Source organism: Oncorhynchus nerka, linkage group LG15, assembly GCF_034236695.1.
Source record: "Oncorhynchus nerka isolate Pitt River linkage group LG15, Oner_Uvic_2.0, whole genome shotgun sequence".
Classification (NCBI taxonomy): Eukaryota; Metazoa; Chordata; class Actinopteri; order Salmoniformes; family Salmonidae; genus Oncorhynchus; species Oncorhynchus nerka.
Window position 1 is genome coordinate 45,982,596 of NC_088410.1, and position 24,281 is coordinate 46,006,876.

General features: G+C 42.5%; 2 protein-coding genes across 3 annotated transcripts; one reads left to right on the forward strand and one right to left on the reverse strand.

The window, feature by feature from the left end:
• Positions 1–97: 97 nt before the first annotated feature.
• Positions 98–14,554, forward strand: si:dkey-195m11.11 (uncharacterized). Of its 2 annotated transcripts, none has more exons than XM_029682522.2 (8): positions 98–150; positions 1,483–1,533; positions 3,763–4,065; positions 8,174–8,494; positions 8,932–9,252; positions 9,677–9,801; positions 12,827–13,007; positions 13,216–14,554. In XM_029682522.2, the coding sequence occupies exons 1-8, from the start codon at positions 129–131 to the stop codon at positions 13,449–13,451; spliced, it is 1,560 nt and encodes a 519-aa protein (XP_029538382.1). In that variant the 5' UTR covers positions 98–128; the 3' UTR covers positions 13,452–14,554. The 2 variants fall into 2 exon arrangements, with proteins under 2 accessions (XP_029538382.1, XP_064857705.1); XM_065001633.1 differs by lacking the exon at positions 98–150 and adding an exon at positions 730–763.
• Positions 14,555–14,853: 299 nt separating this feature from the next.
• On the reverse strand, positions 14,854–20,359 carry LOC115142787 (intermediate filament protein ON3-like). Its single transcript, XM_029682521.2, has 9 exons — positions 19,770–20,359; positions 17,783–17,991; positions 17,587–17,647; positions 17,373–17,468; positions 17,057–17,221; positions 16,797–16,922; positions 16,378–16,598; positions 16,200–16,255; positions 14,854–16,026 (listed from the first exon to the last, which is right to left on the reverse strand). Exons 1-9 carry the CDS (start codon positions 20,208–20,210, stop codon positions 15,836–15,838), a joined length of 1,566 nt encoding a protein of 521 aa, XP_029538381.2. The 5' UTR covers positions 20,211–20,359; the 3' UTR covers positions 14,854–15,835.
• Between the last annotated feature and the right edge of the window lie 3,922 nt (positions 20,360–24,281).

Sequence of the window (24,281 nt, forward strand, 5' to 3'; positions counted from 1 at the left end):
ACTCTGTGAATAACGACGTTTCTAGTATTATGTAAAGTACTGACAGTTTGTGTGGTAAGTTCAGATCTTCCCCATTTGCTATTGCTCAAATACATTTTCTGGATGTATTTGTAAATGTTTCATTCACCATGGCGATTCTCAGCGTAACAGGTAAATTTTTATGCATGGCAATACATATAAAGAGTATTTGTTCAATATGGACATTTATATGGATGGACATTTCTTTTTTAAACAATTAACCACAATGCTGAGGACTGTTTAAATGTTAACATTTATAATTTTGTAAACTTTCATTCATATGTAAAGGGTTTGATTGAATATAAAAATGACAGCTTTCAGTGCATTCATATTTACAAATACTTATTTATCCTACAGTATATAAGTATACATACATTGTACATGTACTGTCTTACAGCATGAACATAAACAGCACAAACTAACTTTGTTGGCACCCCATTATTCTTTGTCGGCACTTAATTTACAAAGCATTTTTATTTTTAATATCTTTAAATAATGACCTGTTTTATATACAGTGAAGTCTAAAAGTATTTGGACAGTGACAAGTGTTGTTGTTTTGGCTTTGTGCAGACTCAGCTTTAATTTGAACCGTTTCGAAATTACAGGTATTTTTCTACATACCCCCTCATTTTAGGGAACCAAAGAATTTGGTTTGTGGTGGTAAATAGACAGCTATGAAGGTTATAGATGAAAACTCTTGGTAAATAGTGTGGTCTACAGTTTGACATGAGATACGCTACCTCGGGTGAGCAAAACCTTGAGACTTCCTAAGATTTCTACAAACTTGTTTTGGCTGTGTTTCTGATTATTTTGTGCCCAACATAAATTAATGGTAAATATTGTATTGTGTAATTTTGTAATAACTTTTATTGTAAATAAGAATAGGATATGTTTCTGAACACCTCTACAATAACGTGGCTGCTACTATGATTACAGATAATCCTGAATTAATCGTGAATAATGATGAGTGAGAAACTTGAAGGCATAAATATCATACATCCCCAAACAATGCTATCATTCCTTGTTATTGGTAATGTCTTGGGGTATGATCTTTGTGCCTCTGTAAGTTTGTAGAGTCACTAGCTTGATGTAGTCATTGTGAGCTAGGAATAGGGGGACCAAGTAGTAAACTTTTGACTACTTTAATAGACATATTTAAAGTGAAATGTCCAAATAGTTGTTGTTGTTTTTTGGGGGGGGGGATACCATCAAATTAAAGCTGACAGTCTGCACTTTTCCAAAGTGCTTGAGTACAGAGCCAAAACAACAAATGTATCACGGTCCAAATCCTTTTTGGACCTCTCTGTTTATTTATCATTTGTTTTTCTATTCAACAGATCAGTGTGGTCAGAATATATGTTACAGTCAGTGTATGGTTTAAAGAATATTCACTATCAGTAAGTTGTGTGAAGTTGAAGCAGTTACACAACACCAAAATGTCCCTTTCCTCTCCTTCTCACCCAGTGCTCACCATCTTGTGGCTTGGGCAGTCAGCCAGGGTGGTTTGGACTCAGGGTAAGCATGCTCTCTCTTGCATATTTCCAAATGTGCTTGTTAAAACTGGTTGTTTCTCTCCATACATAGTTTGTGTGTAAATTAATCTATGTTCCCGGTGTGAGAGAGAACAAGGCGCATTATGTACAGTATTATACATTATGTATAGTTAGTAGAGTATCACTGAAGAACATGTCATTATGTTCATAATGTAGCTGATACAGTAATCAGACAGCAGACATACAGTGCACTATAAGTAGGGCCAGTTGTTTTGGTTGATTTTTATGGGTAAATTTTTTACAAGCATTATTCACTAGGCTTGCTGCATGTATAAAATGTTATTTACCTGACACAAGCGGTCTCCAATAAATCAATGTCTGGTTGTGTGTGAGTGTTTGGTGGGGGAATCGCCTAAAGCTTACCATATACTTGCCAGTCGAAATAGATTGTGCATTTTTATGACATATTTTTGTGACATTTTGTGGGTTTTGGTCTTCGGCTGGGTTTTCTCGGCTTTCTTGAGGCAAGTTGAATTTCGATAGCCAAAGTTTACTCCCCTCTGTTGGTGATTGGTCAACAGTAGGAGTGGAAACTATGGACGGGATTCTTAATTTTTTTTTTCATTCAACGAGAGACGACTAATTTTCATGTCAATGTTTTCACTTTAGAAATGCTCCACCAAACATCTTAGATAGATGTCAAATTGTGCGACTAAGACCTCCTTGGCAAAACGTCCAAATGAATGGCCGATTTCTTGATTTAATTCTGACTATTTTGAGGAAGTGTTGTGGCTCAAGAGGGACAAATAGTAATATTTACACTTTTTTCTCATTTTCAAGTGAAGGTATTTAGGGAGTATGCGAGCACAGATGTTCGCTTTGCCTAGCAGAGGCCTGCTAGGAGCAAACCGAACCTATGTATCCCCACGCCTTAAGCCAGGGGAGGCGTAGTTCTATGAATCTTAATCAGAGATGGAAGAAGAAGCGAGACACCCCACTCAGCTTTTTTCTGTTTTGTTTCTGGTTGAATAAAAGCCCATATACTAAGTAGACCAGACCCAACTGTAATTGCAAAGACTGGTTGGTTGTGTAGCAACAAAACCGATGGGTGGGCAACTATTGCACAATAAGCACTCTCAAATACATTGTTACAGTTGTTGGTTAGCTAGCTAGTGAAATGTAGCCATATTAGCATTGACATGAAATAAGTCAAAACAAGTCATGGTATCATGAACAAGATGAAACGAGCGACGTACGATTCCCCACATGGCAGCTTCTTGTCAATGTTTGCCATCTATCTGGCCATTCAGAATCATAACAATGCATAGCTTCTGGCTCTATCGACACGCGCGCTTCATTTTCAACGAATCCCATCTATTGGTGTCTATGGGAGACACACTCAGTTAAGTTCGCACAACTTTATTTTCGCCATAAGCGCAAGTGTAAAACAGTACAGTGAAATGTTTAACCTTGAGACCTCTTTCCAACAATGCAATGATAATAATATTTTACACAATATTGATTGGAGACAGCTTGTGTCAATGAAATAACATTTCCTAGGATTTTGAATTTGCAGCAAACCTAGTGGATAATGCTGGAAATACCGAACATTAAAAAAATAAACAACTGGGGTTGTAGAAACGCTAGTTTTAGTTGCAAAATCAATTGCAACTGTTTGGAGTAATGATTACACCCCTGGCTGCAACTATAACACAGGAAAACAGCTTGCAACAGTTTCCCTTAATAATGTTGTATACTTTGCATTGTATCAGAATATCCTTCTGTAAAGCAACATCCTCTTCACAAGTCATGAGTTGTGATTAACTGGAGAGCTGTAGTGTGGTCACCTATGTAGCAAGCATCAGTGTAAAGGGGTGTTTTCCTGGTTTCATAAAAGTTTTGCAAGGCTGGATCCATCTAACACTATGAAATTTGAAAATCCTGCAACCGAGTACTTTTGCATGGCACTGTGTAACCCACAGGCAATATGATGTATTGAAAAACAAGGTGTGTGTGTGTGTGTGATAGGCGGTTCTTTGGACTTTAATTGGGGAGGATGGGATCTTAGTAATGGCTGGAACAGAATAAATGGAATCGAACACGACAAACACAAGGTTTCCATGTGTTTGATACCGTTGCATTCACTGCATTCTAGCCATTATTATGAGCTACCCTCCCATCAGCAGCCTCCTGTGGTGTGTGTGTTGCTGTACCTTTGTAGTGATTGCACACTTTTCTCACCCTTCCACAGGCCCTCTTCCAGCCCCCTCGCTCTCTTTCTACCGCCCCCGTTTTGGCAGCAACATCCAACTTTTCTCAGACGTGGAGCTGATCTGCACACTTCCGACAAACGTTAGATTGCCAATAACTGTCTCTTTTAGCTGGGACAACCAATCCCTCTCTGCAATACATTCCCTCACTATACGAAACAGAAATGATGTCAGGTTCACCACGAAAGCCATTGCAGCCAATGAGGGGATCTACGTATGCTGGTACAATGCCAGCAATACTGGAGACGTGTCGGAGAAAAGCAATCCAGCCAACCTTACCATCTGTAAGTGTCATAATGTCTAACTCTCTTATTACAGATCATCATGAGGGCATACAAATGTCATGTTTAACGGGTGCCCCTCTTCACTTAAAAACATTGAAATAAACTTCCAGTAAAGAGATACACAACTTCCTCTCAGATTGTGGTTGAACTATGCCTCTTTTAGTCTCCCCAAGAGACAAACGCTAGGTGTTGAACTAAGGTTGCTACAGTATTTTAGTTTCAGGATTAGTTGTGCATTATTTGTTTGCGAGCCTCGCGGTCGTCAGTTGAATGGTGTTTCCTCCAACACATTAGTGCAGCTGGCTTCCGTGTTAAGCGGGCGGGTATTAAAGAAGCGCGGTTTGGCGTGTTATGTTTCGGGGAGGACGCATGACTCGACCTTCGCCTCCCGAGCCCCGTTGGGGAGTTGCAGCGTTGAGACAAGATCGAAATTGGGGAGTAAAAGGGGTTCAAATGGAATCAGTAAAACCTTACAGGCCTTACATATAATTATTATGGCAGCATTGCAACAAAGACACAGAATTTAATGCTCACCTACAAATTACCGCTGGATTTCTTAACACGCTACTAACGGAGATTACGTTCCGAGGTAAAATAACCTAGCCTGAGGACTCATATTATTCTTCCGCTGCTCTGTCATTCGCTACATACCTTAGTCTAAGACTGCCATCATTGAAGTCGCCCTAAATCCGCTCAAATATAAAGATTAAAATAGTCCGATGACAATACTTAGCAGAGGGCAAAATCGTCTTGAAAAATGTTGGTTGCAATCAGGACTAAAAGACAGAGGAAGAGGTGAAGCAAGAGAGTTTACGCTGCCCAAAAGCTGTACATGTTAAGCAGATCGCTCATTATTAAGCTAGTGAGGAGTTTTTGTATGGGGGACAATGAGAGAATGTCGAATTTAGTCAAGACGAAAATGTATTGCTGTTTTGATATGTGAGGCTTATTTGATCTCGTAGAAGTTTTGTAATGCTTAGGTTCTTACGAGTGTACTGATATGCACTCACCGGACAGTTTATTAGGTACAACCATTTGGTACTGGGTCGGACCCCCCTTTGCCACCAGAACAGCCTGGATATTGGGGGGAATTCTACAAGGTGTCGGGAAATGTTCCACGGGGATGTTCTTCCATGCTAACATAATGGCATCACGCAGTTGCTGCAGATTGGACGGCAGCACATTCATGCTACAAACATCCCATTCCGTCTCATCTCAAAGAGGCTCTATTGGGTTGAGGTCTGGGGACTGCGCAGGCCATTCAAGTAAACTGAACTCTTTCCACTCCTCAAATGTCCAGTGTTGGTGATCATGTGCCCACTGGAGCCCCTTCTTTTTTATAGCTGATAGTTGTGGAACTCGGTGTGGTCGTCTGCTACAATAGCCCATTAGCGTCAAAGATCGACAAGTTGTGTGTTCCGAGATGCCGTTATGCACGCCACTGTTGCACTGCACCATTATTTGTCTTTTTGTTGCCCGCCCGTTAGCTTGCACGATTCTTGCTCAAAGAACCTTAGGTCACTTGTTTTGCCCTTTCTAACTGTAACTGAATGCCTTGACGCTTTTCAGCCTGCTTTATATAGCAAGCCACGGCCACGTGTCTCACTTTCTGTAGGAGAAATCCATTATCGTGAACGGGGTGGAGTGCGTAATAAACTGGTCGGTGAGTGTGATGCACGTGACATCCCGGGAACTTTGAGAACAGGCACTTTATATCGGCGTTCGAGGCGGTCTATGCATATTCATGAGGCTAGCATAGCATCTCACTCTCCATTGAATACAGGCGGTTGACGTCAACATCCATTGAGTATTCAAAAACTGCAGAAAGAGACACAAGCTTCTCGACATTATATCCAGTGTCTCTGATGAAAGATAAAAAGACATCCATGTTAAGGCTGTCACGACCTGATCTGTTTCACCTGTCTTTATGCTTGTCTCCACCCCCCTCTAGGTGTCGCCCATCTTCCCCATTATCCCCTGTGTATTTATACCTGTGTTTTCTGTCTGTTGCCAGTTCATCTTGTTTGTTCAAGCCTACCAGCATTTTGTCTCAGCTCCTGGTTGGCCCTAGTCTCTCTTTTCTCGTCCTCCTGGTTTTCGACATTTGCCAGTCCTGACCCTGTTCCCGCCCGCCTGACCACTGCCTGCCTCTGAGCCTTCCTGCCATCCTGTACCTTTGCTCCGCCTCTGGATTACTGACCTCTGCCTGACCTGACCCTGAGCCTGCCTGTCATCTTGTACGTGCCGTCTTGTGCCTCTGCTCTAGATTATCGACCCCCGCCTGCCTTGACCTGTCGTTTGCCTGCCCCTGCGGTTACAATAAACATTGTTACTTCACACATTCTGCACTTGGGTCGTACCTCAATCCCCGATAAAGGCGCTTACAGGTGGGCCGCGGTAACTTGCAAAGGTCTCATAGACTTAGTGGGGGTAGGAAGGCAGGCAGCCAAAACGCAAGTAGTTTTGCAAGCGGCGCAGTTCATGGAGCTCGCACCCGTGAGCGGCGCTGTTGGCTCGGGCGCTCGAGGCGCCAAAAAATGAAATTAGCTGAAGTTTTGAGCGGCCGCCGCACATGGTTGACCAATGAGTAGAATTGATCAAACAATGGTTTAATGACAGCATTCGAGCTGACAGCAACCAGGACCGCTTGTCTCTACACATGTTAGGCAGATTTTCTCACGGTTCAATTGCCATTTAAATCAAATCAAATCCAATTGTATTTGTCACATACACATGGTTAGCAGATGTTAATGCGAGTGTAGCGAAGTGCTTGTGCTTCTAGTTCCGACAATGCAGTAATAACCAACAAGTAATCTAACCTAACAATTCCAAAACTACTGTCTTATACACAGTGTAAGGGGATAAAGAATATGTACATAAAGATATATGAATGAGTGATGGTACAGAGCAGCATAGGCAAGATACAGTAGATGGTATCGAGTACAGTATATACATATGAGATGAGTATGTAAACAAAGTGGCATAGTTAAAGTGGCTAGTGATACATGTATTACATAAGGATGCAGTCGATGATATAGAGTACAGTATATACGTATGCATATGAGATGAATAATGTAGGGTATGTAACATTATATAAGGTAGCATTGTTTAAAGTGGCTAGTGATATATTTACATCATTTCCCATCAATTTCCATTATTAAAGTGTCTGGAGTTGAGTCAGTGTCAGTGTCAGTGTGTTGGCAGCAGCCACTCAATGTTAGTGGTGGCTGTTTAACAGTCTGATGGCCTTGAGATAGAAGCTGTTTTTCAGTCTCTCGGTCCCAGCTTTGATGCACTTGTACTGACCTCGCCTTCTGGATGATAGCGGGGTGAACAGGCAGTGGCTCGGGTGGTTGATGTCCTTGATAATCTTTATGGCCTTCCTGTAACATCGGGTGGTGTAGGTGTCCTGGAGGGCAGGTAGTTTGCCCCCGGTGATGCGTTGTGCAGACCTCACTACCCTCTGGAGAGCCTTACAGTTGTGGGCGGAGCAGTTGCCGTACCAGGCGGTGATACAGCCCGCCAGGATGCTCTCGATTGTGCATCTGTAGAAGTTTGTGAGTTTGGTGACAAGCCGAATTTCTTCAGCCTTCTTCAGCCATACCCTCAGATGCTGTCTGTGTGAGTGGACCAATTCAGTTTGTCTGTGATGTGTATGCCGAGGAACTTAAAACTTGCTACCCTCTCCACTACTGTTCCATCGATGTGGATAGGGGGGTGTTCCCTCTGCTGTTTCCTGAAGTCCACAATCATCTCCTTAGTTTTGTTGACGTTGAGTTTTGTTACCGCCACCCGTCTGCAAGCGCCTTTATGGGGCGTTAAATTGGTGGTGGATAATGGTTGCAATTGAGATCAGCTGTGCGGGTGATATTTACCTTGTATTGATGGTTTAACGAGAGATCAGCTGTCAATCAAGTGGCCATTACGAGTCGTCGCAATAAGGCTTGAATCGATCCCTGAGTCATTATGATTACTGAAATCTACAAAGAAAGAAATAGCCAAGAGAGAAAGACTTAAAGAGAACTGTCCATCAATAAATGTATGACATTCACTGTCCTATCTCTCTGACTCTCTTATATCTTTCCATCTGTCTTCGACACTCGAATAGCCTCTCTTCCAGTGCCAATTTTGGTGGTGCCCGCCTTCATACCCATCGGAGGAAACTACACCATCAGCTGCCAAACTACCACCCGCTTCCCCAACAGAACCCTGGCCCTTTACAACAGACAGCTGCCTGTTACTGTGGGAAACGAGATCTTTAAGTTTACGGGGTCAGCGGCCCTTCTTGACAGCCACGATTCCATCACACTGACCAGGTGGCTAGTGGACAGCACAGAAAACTTTGAGTTTGTCTGCAGACTAGAGATTGTGGACTTCAACCAGCATATTTACCTCTCTCCTCCTTCCAGTTCCCTCCCAGCTATTGCAGGTTGGTGTATGAGCTCAGGAAGAGTTAATAGTCAATAGGCCTACAGCAATAATGCATGAGCTGACGCCCAACCAAAAACTGTTTCTAGAGGTGCTAACTAAGGGAGAGTAAACTTGATAAAAACATGAAAGAAAGTCGACACCTGTATATTCTCCCAGCAAGTTAATGACGAAGGAAAGTCACACGGTCATGTACTGTATGTTCACAACAATTTACTGGGTAAACAAACGTTTCGGCACTCAGTGCCCTCTTCAAGAAGCTAATGCGTGCCGAAACGCAGGTTTACCAGTACATTTTATGTGAGTATTTAGTATATGACTGTGTGACTTTCCTTCTTTATTTGTTATACTGTATATGACCAGATTCAAATTACTAACTAAAAAGTCACTTGTTGAATATGTAATATGTCCTCTGACTCTCCACCCCGCTTCTCGCAGAGGAGGCGCCTATCCGTCTTGTGCCCCAGTATCAGGGCTCCAAGTGTCTGGGACAACTGGAGGTGCAGGTCAGAGGCAGCTGGGGCCCTGTGTGCCAACAGATAGAAAGCTGGAACCGGGCAATGGGTATCGTGGTTTGTCGAGAGCTGGGCTGTGGGACACTATCTTCCGTCTCGACGAAGCAAGACTACAACCATAAGGTTGACTTCTCCATCGGTTCCATATTGTGCAGAGGAAGCGAGGGACGACTCAGGGAGTGTCAGATTGATGCGGTGCAGCCCCTTTGTAACTCAAGGAAGGGGGTGAAAATGGTTTGCTCAGGTGGGAGAGAGTGCATTCTTCATCAAGTTATGTTGGTTGGTGTTAATTCTGTACAACTCTTTAACAGGTTGTTGGTTGTTAAATTGCCGTCAGTGCAGGGTTTTTCCCAATCCTGGTCCTGGGGATCCAAAGGTCTGCACATGTTTGTTTATAGCCCACCACTAACTTAGCGGATTCAACTTAAAAACTGCTCATCAAGCTTTTGATAAATTGAATCAGGTGTTTTAATGTTGGTTATGAAAAATAAATTCACCCCTTTGGGTCCCCAGGATTGGGTAACACTCTGTAAAGGCATTACCTAATGTTTTGTGACACTGTTTTGACCAGATACTTGTATTTTGAAGAGTTGTTAATTTGTATATTTTGTATGGATGATTTTTTTTGGGTCTGGATTATTTTTCTAATCCTCTTCCTCTGCCTGTAGATGCTCTGCCAACTACTAAGATCTCAGTCACAGGCTACAGAGAGGTATCGAGAGTCGACATCAGTGATGAGCACTCGTTGGAATTGTCCTGCATGTTCAATGCCCCTTGGTTTGGTACGGAAAAGGTAACACTGTAGCTCCCTACGCTAACAGTGAAACTGAGATAAATGGCTTTAAAGTTTTTTTTTTTTGCTAACCAGCCAAATAAGTTGTAGGTAGATAAGTGATAATGCAGTGATGTATCATCTTATTATTGAAGTCATTATGCACATCAACCATGCCCACTGATCTGACCTCTGAACCATAAAATGCTATTACTGCACTCTGCTCATTTATTTATTTATTTAACCTCTTCAGGATCACACCCTTTTTTCAATGTTCGCCTAAAATGACATACCCAAATCTAACTGCCTGTAACTGAGGATATGCATATTCTTGGTACCATTTTAAAGGAAACACGTTGAAGTTTGTGGAAATGTGAAAGGAATGTAGGAGAATATAACACAATAGATCTGGTAAAAGATCATAAAAAGAAAATAAGAAATGTTTTTTTTTGTACCATCTTTGGATGGATGCAAGAGAAAGGCAATCATGTATTATTCCAGCCCAGCTGTAATTTAGATTTTGGCCACTAGATGACATCATTGTATGCGCAAAGTTTTAGACTGATCCAATGAACCATTGCATTTCTGTAAAAAAAAGTATCAAGACTGCCCAAATGTGCCTAATTGGTTTATTAATAACTTTTCATGTTCAAAATTGTGCACTCTCCTCAAACAATAGCATGGTATTGCGGCAGGTAGCCTAGTGGTTAGAGTGTTGGACTAGTAACCGAAAGGTTGCAAGATTGAATCCCTGAGCTGACAAGGTAGAAATCTGTCATTCTGCCACCTGAACAAGGCAGTTAACCCACTGTTCCTAGGCCGTCATTGAAAATAAGAATTTGTTCTTAACTGACTTGACTAGTTAAAGAAAGGTAAAAAAAAAAAAAATAATTATTCTTTCACTGTAATAGCTACTGTAAATTGGACAGTGCCGTTAGATTAACAAGAATTTAAACTTTCTGCCAATATCAGATATGTCTATGTCCTATGAAATTTTCTTGTTACTTACAACCTCAAGCTAATCGCATTAGCCTATGTTAGTCCCGCAGAGGACCCACCGATAAACAACTATATGGGTAATGCAAAGGCAAAGTGCAGTATCTACAATCTAACTGTATTTTTCTGTTTGATGGAAACCATTTGAGAGGTCTAACTTTACTGAACAAAAATATAAACACAACATGCAACAATATCAACGATTTTACTGAGTTTCAGTTCATATAAGGAAATCGGTCAATTTAAATGAATTCATTAGGCCCTAATGTATGGATTTCACATGACTGGGAATGCAGATATTCATCTGTTGGTCACAAATACCTTGAGAAATTGGCAGGGGCGTCAGTATCTAGTGTATCTGGTGTGACCAGTAACCAGTCAGTATCTGGTTGTGACCACCATTTGTCTCAAGCGGCGCGACATCTCCTTCTCATAGAGTTGATCAGGCTGTTGATTATGGCCTGTGGAATGTTGTCCCACTCATCTTCAATGGTTGTGCAAAGTTTTCTGGACATTGGCGGGAACTGGAACAAGCTGTCGTACAAGTTGATCCAGACCATTCCAAACATGCTCAATGGGTGACAAGTCTGGCGAGTATGCAGGCCATGAATTATCTGGGACATTTTCAGCTTCCAGGAATTGTGTACAGATCCTTGCGACATGGGGAGGTGCATTTACCATGCTGAAACATGAGGTGATGGTGAAAATAGGCCTCAGGATCTCATCACGGTATCTCTGTGCATTCAAATTGCTATCGATAAACTGCAATTGTGTTTGTTGTCCGTAGCTTATGCCTGCCCATACCATAACCCCACCGCAACCATGGGGCACTCTGTTCACAACTTTGACATCAGCAAACAGCTCGCCCACACAACTCCATACATGTGTTCTGTGGTTGTGAGGCCGGTTGGACGTACTGCAAAATCCTATAAAATTACATAAGGCGGCTTATGGTAGAGAACATTGCATTCTCTGACAACAGCTCTGGTGGAAATTCCTGCAGTTAGCATGCCAATTACACGCTCCGTCAACTTGAATACATCTGTGGCGTTGTGTGACTGCACATCAGAGAGTGGCATTTTATTGTCCCAGCACAAGGTGCACCTATTTAATGATCATGGTGTTTAATCAACTTTTTGATGGGCCACACCTGTCAGGTGGATGGAGTATCTTGGCAAAGAAAAAATGTTCACTAACAGGGATGGTAACACATTTATGCACATTTCGGGGATATTTTATTTCAGCTCATGAAACAATGGGACCAACACTTTACATGTTGCATTTATATGTTTGTTCAGTGCACATTCCAACTGTATTTAATGGTTTTATGTAGTTATCTTTTCATGTTTTGAATGTTGTATTGTAGTAACCCTCACAACCATTTTTTTGTCAAAAGGTAAGGACTATTTTCATCACGCAGAATAATTATACCTCAAACATATTTTTGACTTTGTGCAATATCTACAATCTAAATGTGTGTATCCAACTTTCTTGTTGTTTTTCTGTTTGACTTTGTATGGTCATTTATTTGACATAGGGGTCATAGGTCAAATCAGTTGTCATGATTTCTATGCATGAAAAAATCCCTTTATAATAAGATAATACAAAAGTGCATTATTACTTATCTACACCATATTGGCTGGACAGCAAATAAACGTTATAGCCATTTTTCTCAGTTTCACTGTTTGCATAGTTACTGCACTTTGCCTGTGTATAGCAGAGTTGGTAAATGCTGTCAAAACATAATTGAACAAAGCCAAAGTGCAGTAACTTCTGTTACTTCTGTTTGCCTTGGTTTTTACTTGGATTTTGCAGTTACTGCATATTTCACACTCCATGTTCTCTGAAACTGAACGTAATTGAACCAGGACACTTTGTCACACGATAAAACACATACTATAAAGCCTGATTTCAGTCTTACCTACATTTTGACCAAAAGTGTAGTTACTGCATGTTTACCTTTGTAGGGCAGAGTACTGGTGGTATGCAAGTACTGTATAACGTCAACAACAACTCAATTTGTGATGTTTCTTCTCGTCATTTTACTCAGCTTTCCATGGACTTGACGAGGGTCTCCATAGATTCGTACATTAACACAATCGACAATGTGCAAATCGCCTCAGGAGAGGAGATGAGGACCATGCTTCATGCGCCTGTCTTATCAGGAGAGTATGCCTGTAGAATTAGAGGGTCTGAACAGACTGTGTCCTCAGTGAGGATCTTCGTGAGCAGTGAGTACCTATGTTTTCTCGCTTAACTAAAAGCAACTCCATCTCTTGTATAGGTATTCACAGTATGTCCGCCTCTCCCTTACTCTGTACTGTAACCGATTGGTACAGTGCAATCTGCTTGCATAGCGATTGTCTGAATTATCTTACACTCCATACCCAATGCTCAGATTTCACATTAACTCTTGTGTTCTCCGTTCACTTTCAACAGAATGGTACAAACCAAATGTTGGACTCATCATCACGGCTCTCCTCACAACCGTATCTGGAGCAGCCATATTAGTGTATATGTGTGTCTATCGTGTCCAGAAGGGGGAGACAGCAAATGCTGTCACTTCTCAAGGGGTGTCCACAGCTGACCCAGAGGCCTCAGCAGGAATGGAGAGAGTGTCTAGAAACATGCAGGAAGCCCCGCCCGAAAATCTCCATATAATCCCTATGCAGTAAATTTTTTTGTGTATTTACAATTACATAAAACGTATGGGCCTGTCTGAAACGTCACCCTAAACCTTATATATAAGGTAGTGTCCTACTTTCTACCAGTCATGTGGCTCTGGTGAAGAAGTTGTGCACAGCCCACTGGGCACACACTGGTTGAATCAATGTTGTTTCCATGTCATTTCAGTGAAATGATGTTGAACCAACGTGGAATAAACGCTTCATTTACGTCTGTGCCCAGTGGGGAGTAGGGTTACATCTGTCATTTTCCCTATAGGTGTTTCCTCACGAAACTAAAACAAAAAAATACCATGATTTTTGGGGATTTTCACTAAAATTACTCCACACGAACGTATTAATGTCCTAAAGTGGGTTCTCTGCTAGTTGTAACGTTATGGCCCATTTTATACAGAGAAATTGGCTTGGTAGGCAATGTAGCCAATCACAGCCCTCCTTGGACATCCTGCAAAGCACCAACACAGAGGGCGACCATTTTTTATACATTTTCACATTCACTGTGTTGGTGATGCTTACAAATTGAATCATAACTTTAAAAGTAGCAGAGATCCCACTCTTGAATGTCGATATGTCTGTAGAGCATATTATGTTCAACAATAAATAGAATACTTAGCTCAATCAAAAATGTGATATTTTCAATGTGCACGTTTACATTTTTCTATATTTATACATTTATGTTACAAATGTGTTATTGAAATCAAAATACTACTCATATTACAGAGCAAGGGGAGAAGCTTCACACCAACAATTGCTTTATAGCACCTACAGATGAAACATGGAGTCTTAAAGGAGGCCTGGGTTAGGCCAAAGTGTCATAGAATATTCTAACTTCAATGAATTATTTCCCAGTGATATTTTGTGTCAAATATATGTCAACAATCTTTCCTTCAACAGGTCCTTCTATGGCTTAAATGTTGTGAAAATCATGGTCTTTTTTTGTTCTAGTAACATAAGGAACCACTACTACAGTGATTATGCTTCTGTAATGTCAATCTAATAAGACTGTCTTGAGGAGGACAGGAAGTCATAAATAGTTCAAACTCAATTGTTGTATAGGAAATGAACGTGAGATAAAACAGTGGGTCTAAACTTTGGATGTTGCCTTTAATTGTGTGTTTGATGTGTCCCTTCGTAAGACAATGACCGGTAACTAACTGAGTTTTTGAGAGCTTGTTCTATTCGGCAAATGATCAGTACTTTATTCATACGAATAATCAGTTATCAGTTTAATGTGGTTGAATACTCTGAAATTCCAAAAGTGCTCAACATTGTAGTTTCATTTGATCAAAGGATGTGCTAGATGGTGCCAGAGATGTATGTGAAGCACACACAATTCAGAAAAAAGACAACAACAACAAAAATACAAATAAATGTAAGAGACAGCAAGCAGTGATTATAGATCTCAGATTCATTTAATTTGTAATTTTTTTATGTTAAAAAGTCAATTGACACAAATTATGTAGGTTGTTGAGAAAACTTTGACAAATAAATCTGGTCGCAACATCGTTTCATTCCAATGGTCATAAAAAGCTAAACCAAGCACAGAAGAAAACTATTTACAGGAAACCTCTCTAAAATGTAAACCTCTGACAACAATGTATTTCCTTTAGAGTTATGCGAGTGAAGATTGACTACAGGCTCTTCTGTATGGCTACTTCAGTACACTATGAAAGAGACAGGTCATGTGTTCGTAACGAGGCCTATTTTTGTTTACGAGAACACATGACATAATCACTTTCATATCATTCATAAATCACCTTAAAGAAATATGAGGGTATTCCCACAAGGGTGGGAGTGTTTTCTCCGTTCAGCTGCCAAATCAGCAAGTGTCCATAGTTGATTGATTATGTCCATGGCACTGCCGCCTACGAGTGTGACGCTAGAACAATATGCCCAACAACCACTGATGCATTTAGATGCAACATACAAGCTGACAAAGATACAAGGAGGATCCCGAGCAAGCTTTCTTTATAGCTGGTTTAAACTTTTTCCTCAAGAGTTTACTCTTTTTTTTTTCTCTTTTTTTTTCTTCCTATTCCTTATTCGTCAGTGCAGAAAGATATGAATGTAGGCCTTGTTAAACATGGTGAAGAGTACATGTGAATGAGGGGAGAACAGCTATTGATCCTGGATGAACACGTTGATACATTCATTGTTTTCCAGCGAATCACTGTCAAGGCAGTATAATTCAATGTCCCTATTCTTATTTCTCTGTCCTGGGAGGGATTGAAAAAGAAACGTAAATACATGTCATCAATCTCATTGCAAATCATCAGGTTCGCTAGACATTCCCCCATCACTTTTAACTCAACGGGGATATTGCTGTGTCTAAGAGTACTGCGTACCACCGTGGATTGGTACAGAGTGGAAGGTCTCTAGAAACGTCTGCTGGAGCTGGTGGATGTCACAGACTTGGTGATGGTGGCACCTCCGCCGCTGCCAAAGCTGCTGCCGCCACCAAAGCTGCTGCCGCCGCCAAAGCTGCTGCTGCCGCCAAAGCTGCCGCCGCCGTAGCTTCCGCTGCCGCCGCCATAGCCGAATCCACCTGAGCTTCCGGCGGAGTAGTCTGGGTACAGAGAGATAGAGTGGGATCAGTTGAATCGGCTGTAAAGCTAGAGGATATTTCGGTTTCAATGATGCATGGCAAAGTCCATGTGTATTCCTCAGCATAACGTAAAATGATCTGAACTAGGGGACACAGTTAGAAATTAAATCAAATTTAAATCAAATGGTACTTACTGCCGCCAGAGGTCTGCTGCACATGGATTGTTGCAGACGCACCACCGGAGGATATTCTGTAAATAGATAAGTCCAATGTTATTGAAGTTTGGATGGAAAGTTGATCAAATATGCTAACTGTCATTCATAACATGCTAAGCTAAGAGGCTAATGTCTCAACTATCCAGCTTTAACTCACCTGCTTTCCTCTCCTTCCAGCAGCTTCCTGTAGGTGGCAATTTCAATGTCCAGGGCCAGCTTGACGTTCATCAGCTCCTGGTACTCACGCACCTGGCGGGCCATGTCCTGCTTGGCTCTCTGGAGGGCATCCTCCAGGTCCTTGATGCGGAGCTTGGCGTCCTTCACCGCCATCTCACCGCGCTCCTCTGCCTCAGCGATCTGAGCCTCAAGGTTGGCCCGCTGTGGTAAAAGAGAATGGTGCATTAGCATTAACCTCGGCTATTATCAATGCTCATTAGCATTAGCCTGTATCCACTGTAGAAGCATGGATTAGCAGCTAATGGTAATACGCTAGTGCTATGAACCATCTTGCTTGGACATCAGCTATTTATGGGCAATCCTCATAAAAGAGGTTCTGAAATTAGCTGGCACACTCACCTGTCCCTTGACAGACTCAATCTCATTCTGGAGACGAGAAATCATGCGGTTTATCTCAGCAATCTCAGCCTTGGTTGAGCGGAGGTCCTCACCATACTGTCCAGCAGAGCTCTGCATCTCCTCATACTGAGAAAAGTGAGGAAGAAATGTAAGAACATTTAAATGAGGGAGGTGAAGATTGCGGAAGCGCTCACAGCAATTTAGCTTATTTTGGCCAAAATTGTCCTGGTAAACTCTGTTCATGTTCAAACTCTGCTTACCTTCTGCTTGTACCAGGTCTCGGCCTCAGCTCTGCTGCGGTTGGCGATGTCCTCGTACTGGGCGCGCACTTCAGCCACGATGGAGTCCATGTCCAGGTTACGGCTGTTGTCCATCTCCACCACAACAGAGGTGTCCTTGATCTGGCCCTGCAGCTCATGCAGCTCCTGAAGAACCAAGAGAGGATAGAGCCAACATCTGATTCACTGACTATCATGTAGTGTTGAAGCTCTCCAAGATTCAGATGTGGAAGACTTATGTGTTGCATGGTAAATGTGAAAAAGTTCATGAAGGTTGAAAATAATGAATGGTTCGTACCGCCTCGTAGACGGCCCTGAGGAAGTTGATCTCATCCTGAAGAGCGTCAACCTTGGCCTCCAGCTCCACCTTGTTCATGTAGGCACCATCAACATCCTAGAGAGAGCGAGAGTGTGAGAGAGAGAGAGAGAGAGAGAGGAGTTAATGGAATGGAATTGATATGGGTTCTAACTCTGATATGTTATGACAAGACATCATGTTATATCCTGCACACCTTCTTCAGCAGGACAAACTCGTTCTCCACTGAGGCACGTTTGTTGATTTCATCTTCATACCTGATGACAAAGCAAAGGGCAATATTTCATGCAAAGTCATCACTCTGGGTGGCTTCTTACACTGAGGTTAAACATAAGTTATTGCTTATACTAATACGGCTACTTTTGAAGCACCGTCGACATATCGACACCTACTTGTTCTTGAAGTCCTCAACCAGGCCCTGCATGTTCTTCAGCTCCCCCTCCAGCTTCATCTTCTCGTTGCCCAGACCATCAAGCTGTCTGCGCAGGTTGGAGATGTAGGCCTCAAACATGGCGTCGATGTTGGAGCGGGTGGTGGTCTGGTCCTGCAGGAGGCTCCACTTGGTCTCCAGCATCTTGTTCTGCTGCTCCAGGAAACGCACCTGCAGGGACAAAAGGGACATGGTCAGTGAGTGAGTGAATAAATGGATGCGTGTTCATTAATGAATGAGGATGGGTGATGGATGGCCCATGAATAAGGCTTTATAGCCTCTAAATTCAAATTCAATTGTCAGCCTGAGTAGACTTGGTGATGAAAATAATGAATCAGTTCTGTCCATTTTTAAAAGGGAGTAGAACGAATTGGGCTCCAATGGTGTGGCAAAAACATAACTTAGCTGAAGTCAACCTTGTAGCAGACTTGCAATAAAAGCCACACCAGTACCTGAATAGCTGTGTAAATAGCATCACAGGGTTGGGCTTGAACAGCCGGTCAGTGTCCAAGACCTTGTTAATTTAACCGATGATGACATATGGCAATCTACATGTATACACCCAGGCTGAGAAGCCTACATCCTGGGAGGCAAGACGAAACCTGATCCCATCGATAAACTGCCCTGAGATGTGTAGCTCTCATTGTTCACTCTCAGAACAAAAGATAGGCAAGTAAAAGAGAGTTTATCGGCATGCCAAAGCATATCCAAACTTTCTCTGCCTAGGACAGACTCACAGTGTGTGTATGGCTTTAAAATGTTTTACTTATCTCTCATAGTTATGAGTCATCTCCTTTTCGCTCTGTTTCACTGTGAAGGCCACGCATTCATTCCAGCCATAAAAAAAACTAGGTGTGGCAGATAAACCACAGAAGACAAAAGCAGCTTTGAAGGCTTTACAGAGGTGTTTACATTGTTCTTTGCCTTGCTTGTGAGAGTTGACTCTCTGCCAATTAAGGGGGTGTATTTTATTCTCTACCTCAAGTAAGGCATATAGGGGGGTGTGCAGGTGGAAATACCTAGAGACTGGTGGAAACATGGAGTTCATCTTTCATTGGAAAAAACAAAAGGGAAAGTTGATTTACTGTACTGCAACTGCACTCGACATGCTCATCTCCCATGACAACGGGGACAGGCATAGACTTTGAACTGTGGGCACTCTGTAGAAAGGTCCACACGACCACACCCCACAGGTATGAGATCGGGTGAGTCATGGGGTAAGAGACGGGTCTCCACCCTTGTTTAGATAGTAGCCAAAGAGACCGCTACAGTCACAGGATGGGCTATCAACTCCTGGGTAGAGACCTTTAATAGCTTTTGTGAAAGTTAAACACAGGGGCAGTCAGAAACAGCTTTTGCACAGATTATAAGAGAATCCCAAAGGTCGGAATTCATTGACGGATTCAGCATTAGAGATAAGATTCATAGCTGCCCTGGTGTCCTACCTCTCTCTTTCTTTGAACCAGGGTGTAAGATTATTGAGCTCACAAGGGGAGTTGTGCAATAAGGGCTTAGTCAACAGAAAAAGAAAAAGAAAGCTATATACAGCCAGGAACTCCTGTTATATTAGGATGCTAATATGTGAGGTGAGAACAAAGGCTTGTATTTGTTGCCTTTCTGGTTTACTCCATTGATTCTGATCATTGCACAGTGTCCCTGTAGTCAATGTCAAATATCTATTTGGTTAAGAGTTTGACATGGAAGCCCGCAAATAGTATAGCTCTACAGAAGCAAAGCAGTATAATATCATTCTGCTTTAATACAGGCTTTAAGCTCACTTTCTTTAAGAATAAATTCAGTGCATGAGAAAGTCAATGGAAATGTGTACTGGTACTTATCTGGCTCATTACAGAATATATAGTAAAATAGCATGCAATCGATGTCGATGTGAATGCTCAGTGTTTGAAGTGCAGGCGAGCTGGAGTCATATAGAGTTAACAGGAACTGACCTTATCGATGAAGGACGCGAAGCGGTTGTTGAGGGTCTTGATCTGCTCCTTCTCGTGGGTGCGGACCACCTGGATGTTGGGGTCGATCTCCAGGTTCAGGGGGGCCAGCAGGCTCTGGTTGGTTGTGACAGCTGTGATGGGGTATCCGCCACCCATACCACCACCGAATCCAGCGCCGAGACCGCCACCGTAGCCACCTGCGCTGCTGCTGCTGCTGTAGCTGAAGCCACCGCCGCTGCCCCCGCCCATGCCCATGCCACCGCCGAATCCGGCGCCGGAATGACGGACGGATCCGCTGCTCATCCTGGTGGAGCCGGGGGCAATCATAGACTGGCTGGTGAAGCTCCTGCGAATGCTGGTGTTGCCGCCACCCATGCCGCCGCCCATGCCGCCGCCCATGCCGCCGCCGCCGCTGGTGTAGCTTGTCCTGCTGAAGCTCATCGTTGAAACTTTAGGGGAGTGTTGACTCTTCTTTACAAGCCTGGAATTCTGGAAAAATTGAGAGGGGTAGAGAGCGACAGAAGTAGGACAGAGGACAAGGAGGCTTCAAAAGGAGAGTCAAGTCCCTCAAGTGACGATCTGTCTGGCACCACAGCGGTTTTATCCTACTCTAGAGCCAAGGGGAGGAGCATTCACCTGGAACATACCCAATTTTACCTGCACTTCTCTCCCTTTCCCTCCTCCTTCCTCTCCCTTGGTTCCCTTGAGGCTGTGGCTGGCAGGAGTGGCCTGTCCTGTCAGACTGGTCGAAAAGGCTTGAGAGGAGATCAGCCCTGACACACCCTGCTTCTGGCGAAAGGGTTGAGAGAGGAAGTTGTGGGGGGGGGGGAGTATACAAGGAGGGTGAGTCTTTTAACCTTTGGGATTAATTGCATGTTACGAGAGGTCTCTTCAAGAGAAGACAAGTGCACTATCTTACAGAGCTCAGAGAAAGTGAATGAGGAGAAATGCATTAAAATGTGGTTACTTGGAGATAATTTACTGTCGTGTCACTACCGTTTGTCTTCAATATGTATGGCAGACATGTTTATGTGTCTACAAAACGTAAATAAAAATAGCCTATCGGAAAAGGCAAGCCTTGATGTAGAGCCTTAGGGGGAGTAAAATAGGCTTGTGAAGGGCAGCACAGAAGGATTTGCTTAGGGCATATGCATATATTATAGTTTCTACATGTCTACAGCGTAGCCAAGTTCACACTCCGGGGAGTACAGTCATGCACGTGAATGAATTACGTATATTACAACCTCTTCCAGTAGTATAATCACTTACTCGCTTCGATTATGCCAACTGGCACAACACCCAGTGGATGATTTTAATGACAGACAAGTTGATGCCAGTGATGTGATTTCCAGTATACTGTACTCCTATGGCAATTGGAAACGGTACACTTCATTTTCAACATACAGTAATGTTGTACACCTACTTTCAGGGAGAGGAATTTTTAGCTCTGCCTCTGTGAATTTTCGTGAATGTGTGTGAGAAACTGTCTGCAAACCTTGTCTCATAGCAATGTTGGCCAGATATGCGCAGGGCTCTTCTTGGCAACAGATGTTGATGCACGGGTAGTATCTCATAGAAGGTGTGTTGTGCGACTCCTGACCCGTTCCTTAGGTTGATTGATTGATTGATTGATTGATTGATTGATTGAATGAATTTGAAATCCAGACATATTCAATCAAACCAAACTGCATTTCAAGTGCATTGTAGACATATGATAGAAACAGTACAACAGGGCCAGTGATGTATGCCACGTTCCTGACTCTTTACGGCCTGTAGGACCTCTTATAGTAAAAGTGACATCATTTACTGACCGTGAGTGAATGTGTGAGTGAGCTCTGACTCATCAACCTGTCCCAACACGGTTGTATGCGGTCTCGCACTTTACCTGTCTATCAATCTCTCCTCCACTTTCTCTCGCTGACTCGCTCCATTTCGAGTTGTAAATCTCTCTTTCACACACCTAAACACATATGTATTCATGCCTTTCTGACGGCATGACATAGGTTTATAGAAATATTCAAACTAGTGTATGCATGAATGAATCACAACGATACAGCACATATCTCATACAACTTCACCATACAAAAAGCATTCATGCATTACGTAAGGGATAGTCAACGAGGGCCTATGCATTCCATGGAAAATAATGAACGACGTAGGCGTGGAAGGTGTGTTCCATGATGTGCTAGCGGAGTGGAATTGACCTTCCACAGAGTTGCATTCTTTTCTAGAGAACGCATAGAGGCCCTAGTTGATTATCCCTTTCATACCATGGCTATAATTTAACACATTTGTCACTAGCAATGCGCTCATTTGCCGGTTGAAATTTTTTCAACATCCACTGAAGTAAGGAGCAATTTTACAAGATAGCTACAGTCATTGCTGTGGTAACTAAACAAGCCATCAGGCCTAGCTTGCCATTATAAAAATCTAATTTAACAATGACAATAATGTTTTCAATTTGACTTTTACTTTCAGAAGTATTTATGCTGCAGTAGTTTATGTGTCGGGGGGCTGGGGTCAGTCTGTTATATCTGGAGTATTTCTCCTGTCTTATCTGGTGTCCTGTGTGAATTTAAGTATGCTCTCTCTTATTCTTTCTTTCTTTCTCTCTCTCGGAGGACCTGAGCCCTAGGACCATGCCTCAGGACTACCTGGCCTGATGACTCCTTGCTGTCCCCAGTCCACCTGGCCATGCTGCTGCTCCAGTTTCAACTGTTCTGCCTGCGGCTATGGAACCCTGACCTGTTCACCGGACGTGCTACCTGTCCCAGACCTGCTGATTTCAACTCTCTAGAGACAGCAGGAGCGGTAGAGATACTCTGAAATGATCGGCTATGAAAAGCCAACTGACAATTACTCCTGAGGTGCTGACCTGTTGCCCCCTCGACAACCACTGTGATTATTATTATTTGACACTGCTGGTCATCTATGAACATTTGAACATTTTGGTCATGTTCTGTTATAATCTCCACCCGGTACAGCCAGAAGTGAACTGCCACCCCTCATAGCCTGGTTCCTCTCTAGATTTCTTCCTAGGTTCTGGCCTTTCTAGGGAGTTTGTCCTAGCCACCATGCTTCTACACCTGCATTGCTGTTGTTTGGGGTTTTAGGCTGGGGATCTGTACAGCACTTTGAGATATCAGCTGTTGTAAGAAGGGCTTTATAAATACATTTGATTTGATTTGAGAAGCAGCTCAAATATAGAACATGGAAGAATGAACTATAGACATTGAATTCGACCATGCAAATATAACGCCCTAACTACACCATGCCAAGATATCCTCCAAACATTTCTCTGGCATTATCAATTAAATAATGTATGCTCTCGATTGCCCTTCAAGACAATCTGAAACAACTATTCAACAATGCAATGGTATAAACATAAATGTACATTACACACACACACACACACACACACACACACACACACACACACACACACACACACACACACACACACACACACACACACACACACTCATTTATTTCTCAATGTATGAAGGAATCAGATCTATAGTATAGAGAAAACAAAAGGAGGAGTGTTGTAATGGATGTACTGTATATCACAATGTATATATATTGTAACGGTCTGACAAGCCTCGCGGGTAGAAGTATTTACCTCCAGGGCTACATACAGTAAGGGGAGGGAAATGCTCATAAAAAGAGAGCGCAATAGAAAAAAAGAAAGGGAAATAATAAAAGCCTGAGTGACACAGAGATAATAAGTGTAGAAAGGAAGCAAAAAGGAGGTCAAAAGAGAGAGAAAGACAGTAAGATGTGGAAAGAAAGAAGGAAATAGAGTAAGAGATATGGGAGGTAAGAGCAAAATAAAGAGAAAAAGATTAAGTCATGCTCATAAATCTATGTGTGGTTTCTGTCTGTTGTGGTGATCCTGTAATTGCAGTCAGTCAGAGCTATGCTCTGGAGTCTGGGATTTTCTAGCCCAATGACACACACAGAGGAGAGGGTGTGAGGGTGAGTTTCGGGCAGGTCAAGACAGAGATGGACTTGGCCTTTCAGGAAATCTAAGAATGGAATTCAAGTGTTGTGCCTAAGGGCAGTGTGTTATACTGTAATAAAGCCATATATAAGAGTAAATGTCTGTGTGTGTTTTACAATGGGTGGGTGTGTCTACTGTTTGTATGGGTATACTCTATGTGTGCCTGCATGTAGGCCTATAATAGATATGTGTGAATTGTGTATGAATTATTGTGGAGACCAAAGCGTCTTAGGCCATCATGCACCACCAATAGGAGAGGAATGAAAAGTAGTATCCGTGTCCTGACTTGCTTTAGTTTTGCTTTGGTGTGTTGGATACATGTCATCATCATCATATCAGACCTATCATTAGTGAATCTCGGCTCTCGGCTCTTCCCAAACAGAAGTAAAGTTCAACAAGAAAACAACATCTATTATGAAAACCATGAGAGCTTAATAAAGAGAGAATATGCCTGCCAAAAAAGAAGATGGAATGAAAACAGGGGCACTTGCCAAAAACACGAGCACACA

Coding starts and splice junctions, on each gene's coding strand:
- si:dkey-195m11.11 (XM_029682522.2), top strand. CDS start 129: ATGGCGATTCTCAGCGTAACAG. Junction 9,253..9,676: donor GGTGAAAATGGTTTGCTCAG/GTGGGAGAGAGT, acceptor CTCTGCCTGTAG/ATGCTCTGCCAACTACTAAG. Junction 9,802..12,826: donor CTTGGTTTGGTACGGAAAAG/GTAACACTGTAG, acceptor CATTTTACTCAG/CTTTCCATGGACTTGACGAG.
- LOC115142787 (XM_029682521.2), bottom strand. CDS start 20,210: ATGAGCTTCAGCAGGACAAGCTACACCAGCGGCGGCGGCGGCATGGGC. Junction 17,648..17,782: donor GTTGAGGACTTCAAGAACAA/GTAGGTGTCGAT, acceptor CTTTGTCATCAG/GTATGAAGATGAAATCAACA. Junction 17,469..17,586: donor AGTTTGTCCTGCTGAAGAAG/GTGTGCAGGATA, acceptor CGCTCTCTCTAG/GATGTTGATGGTGCCTACAT.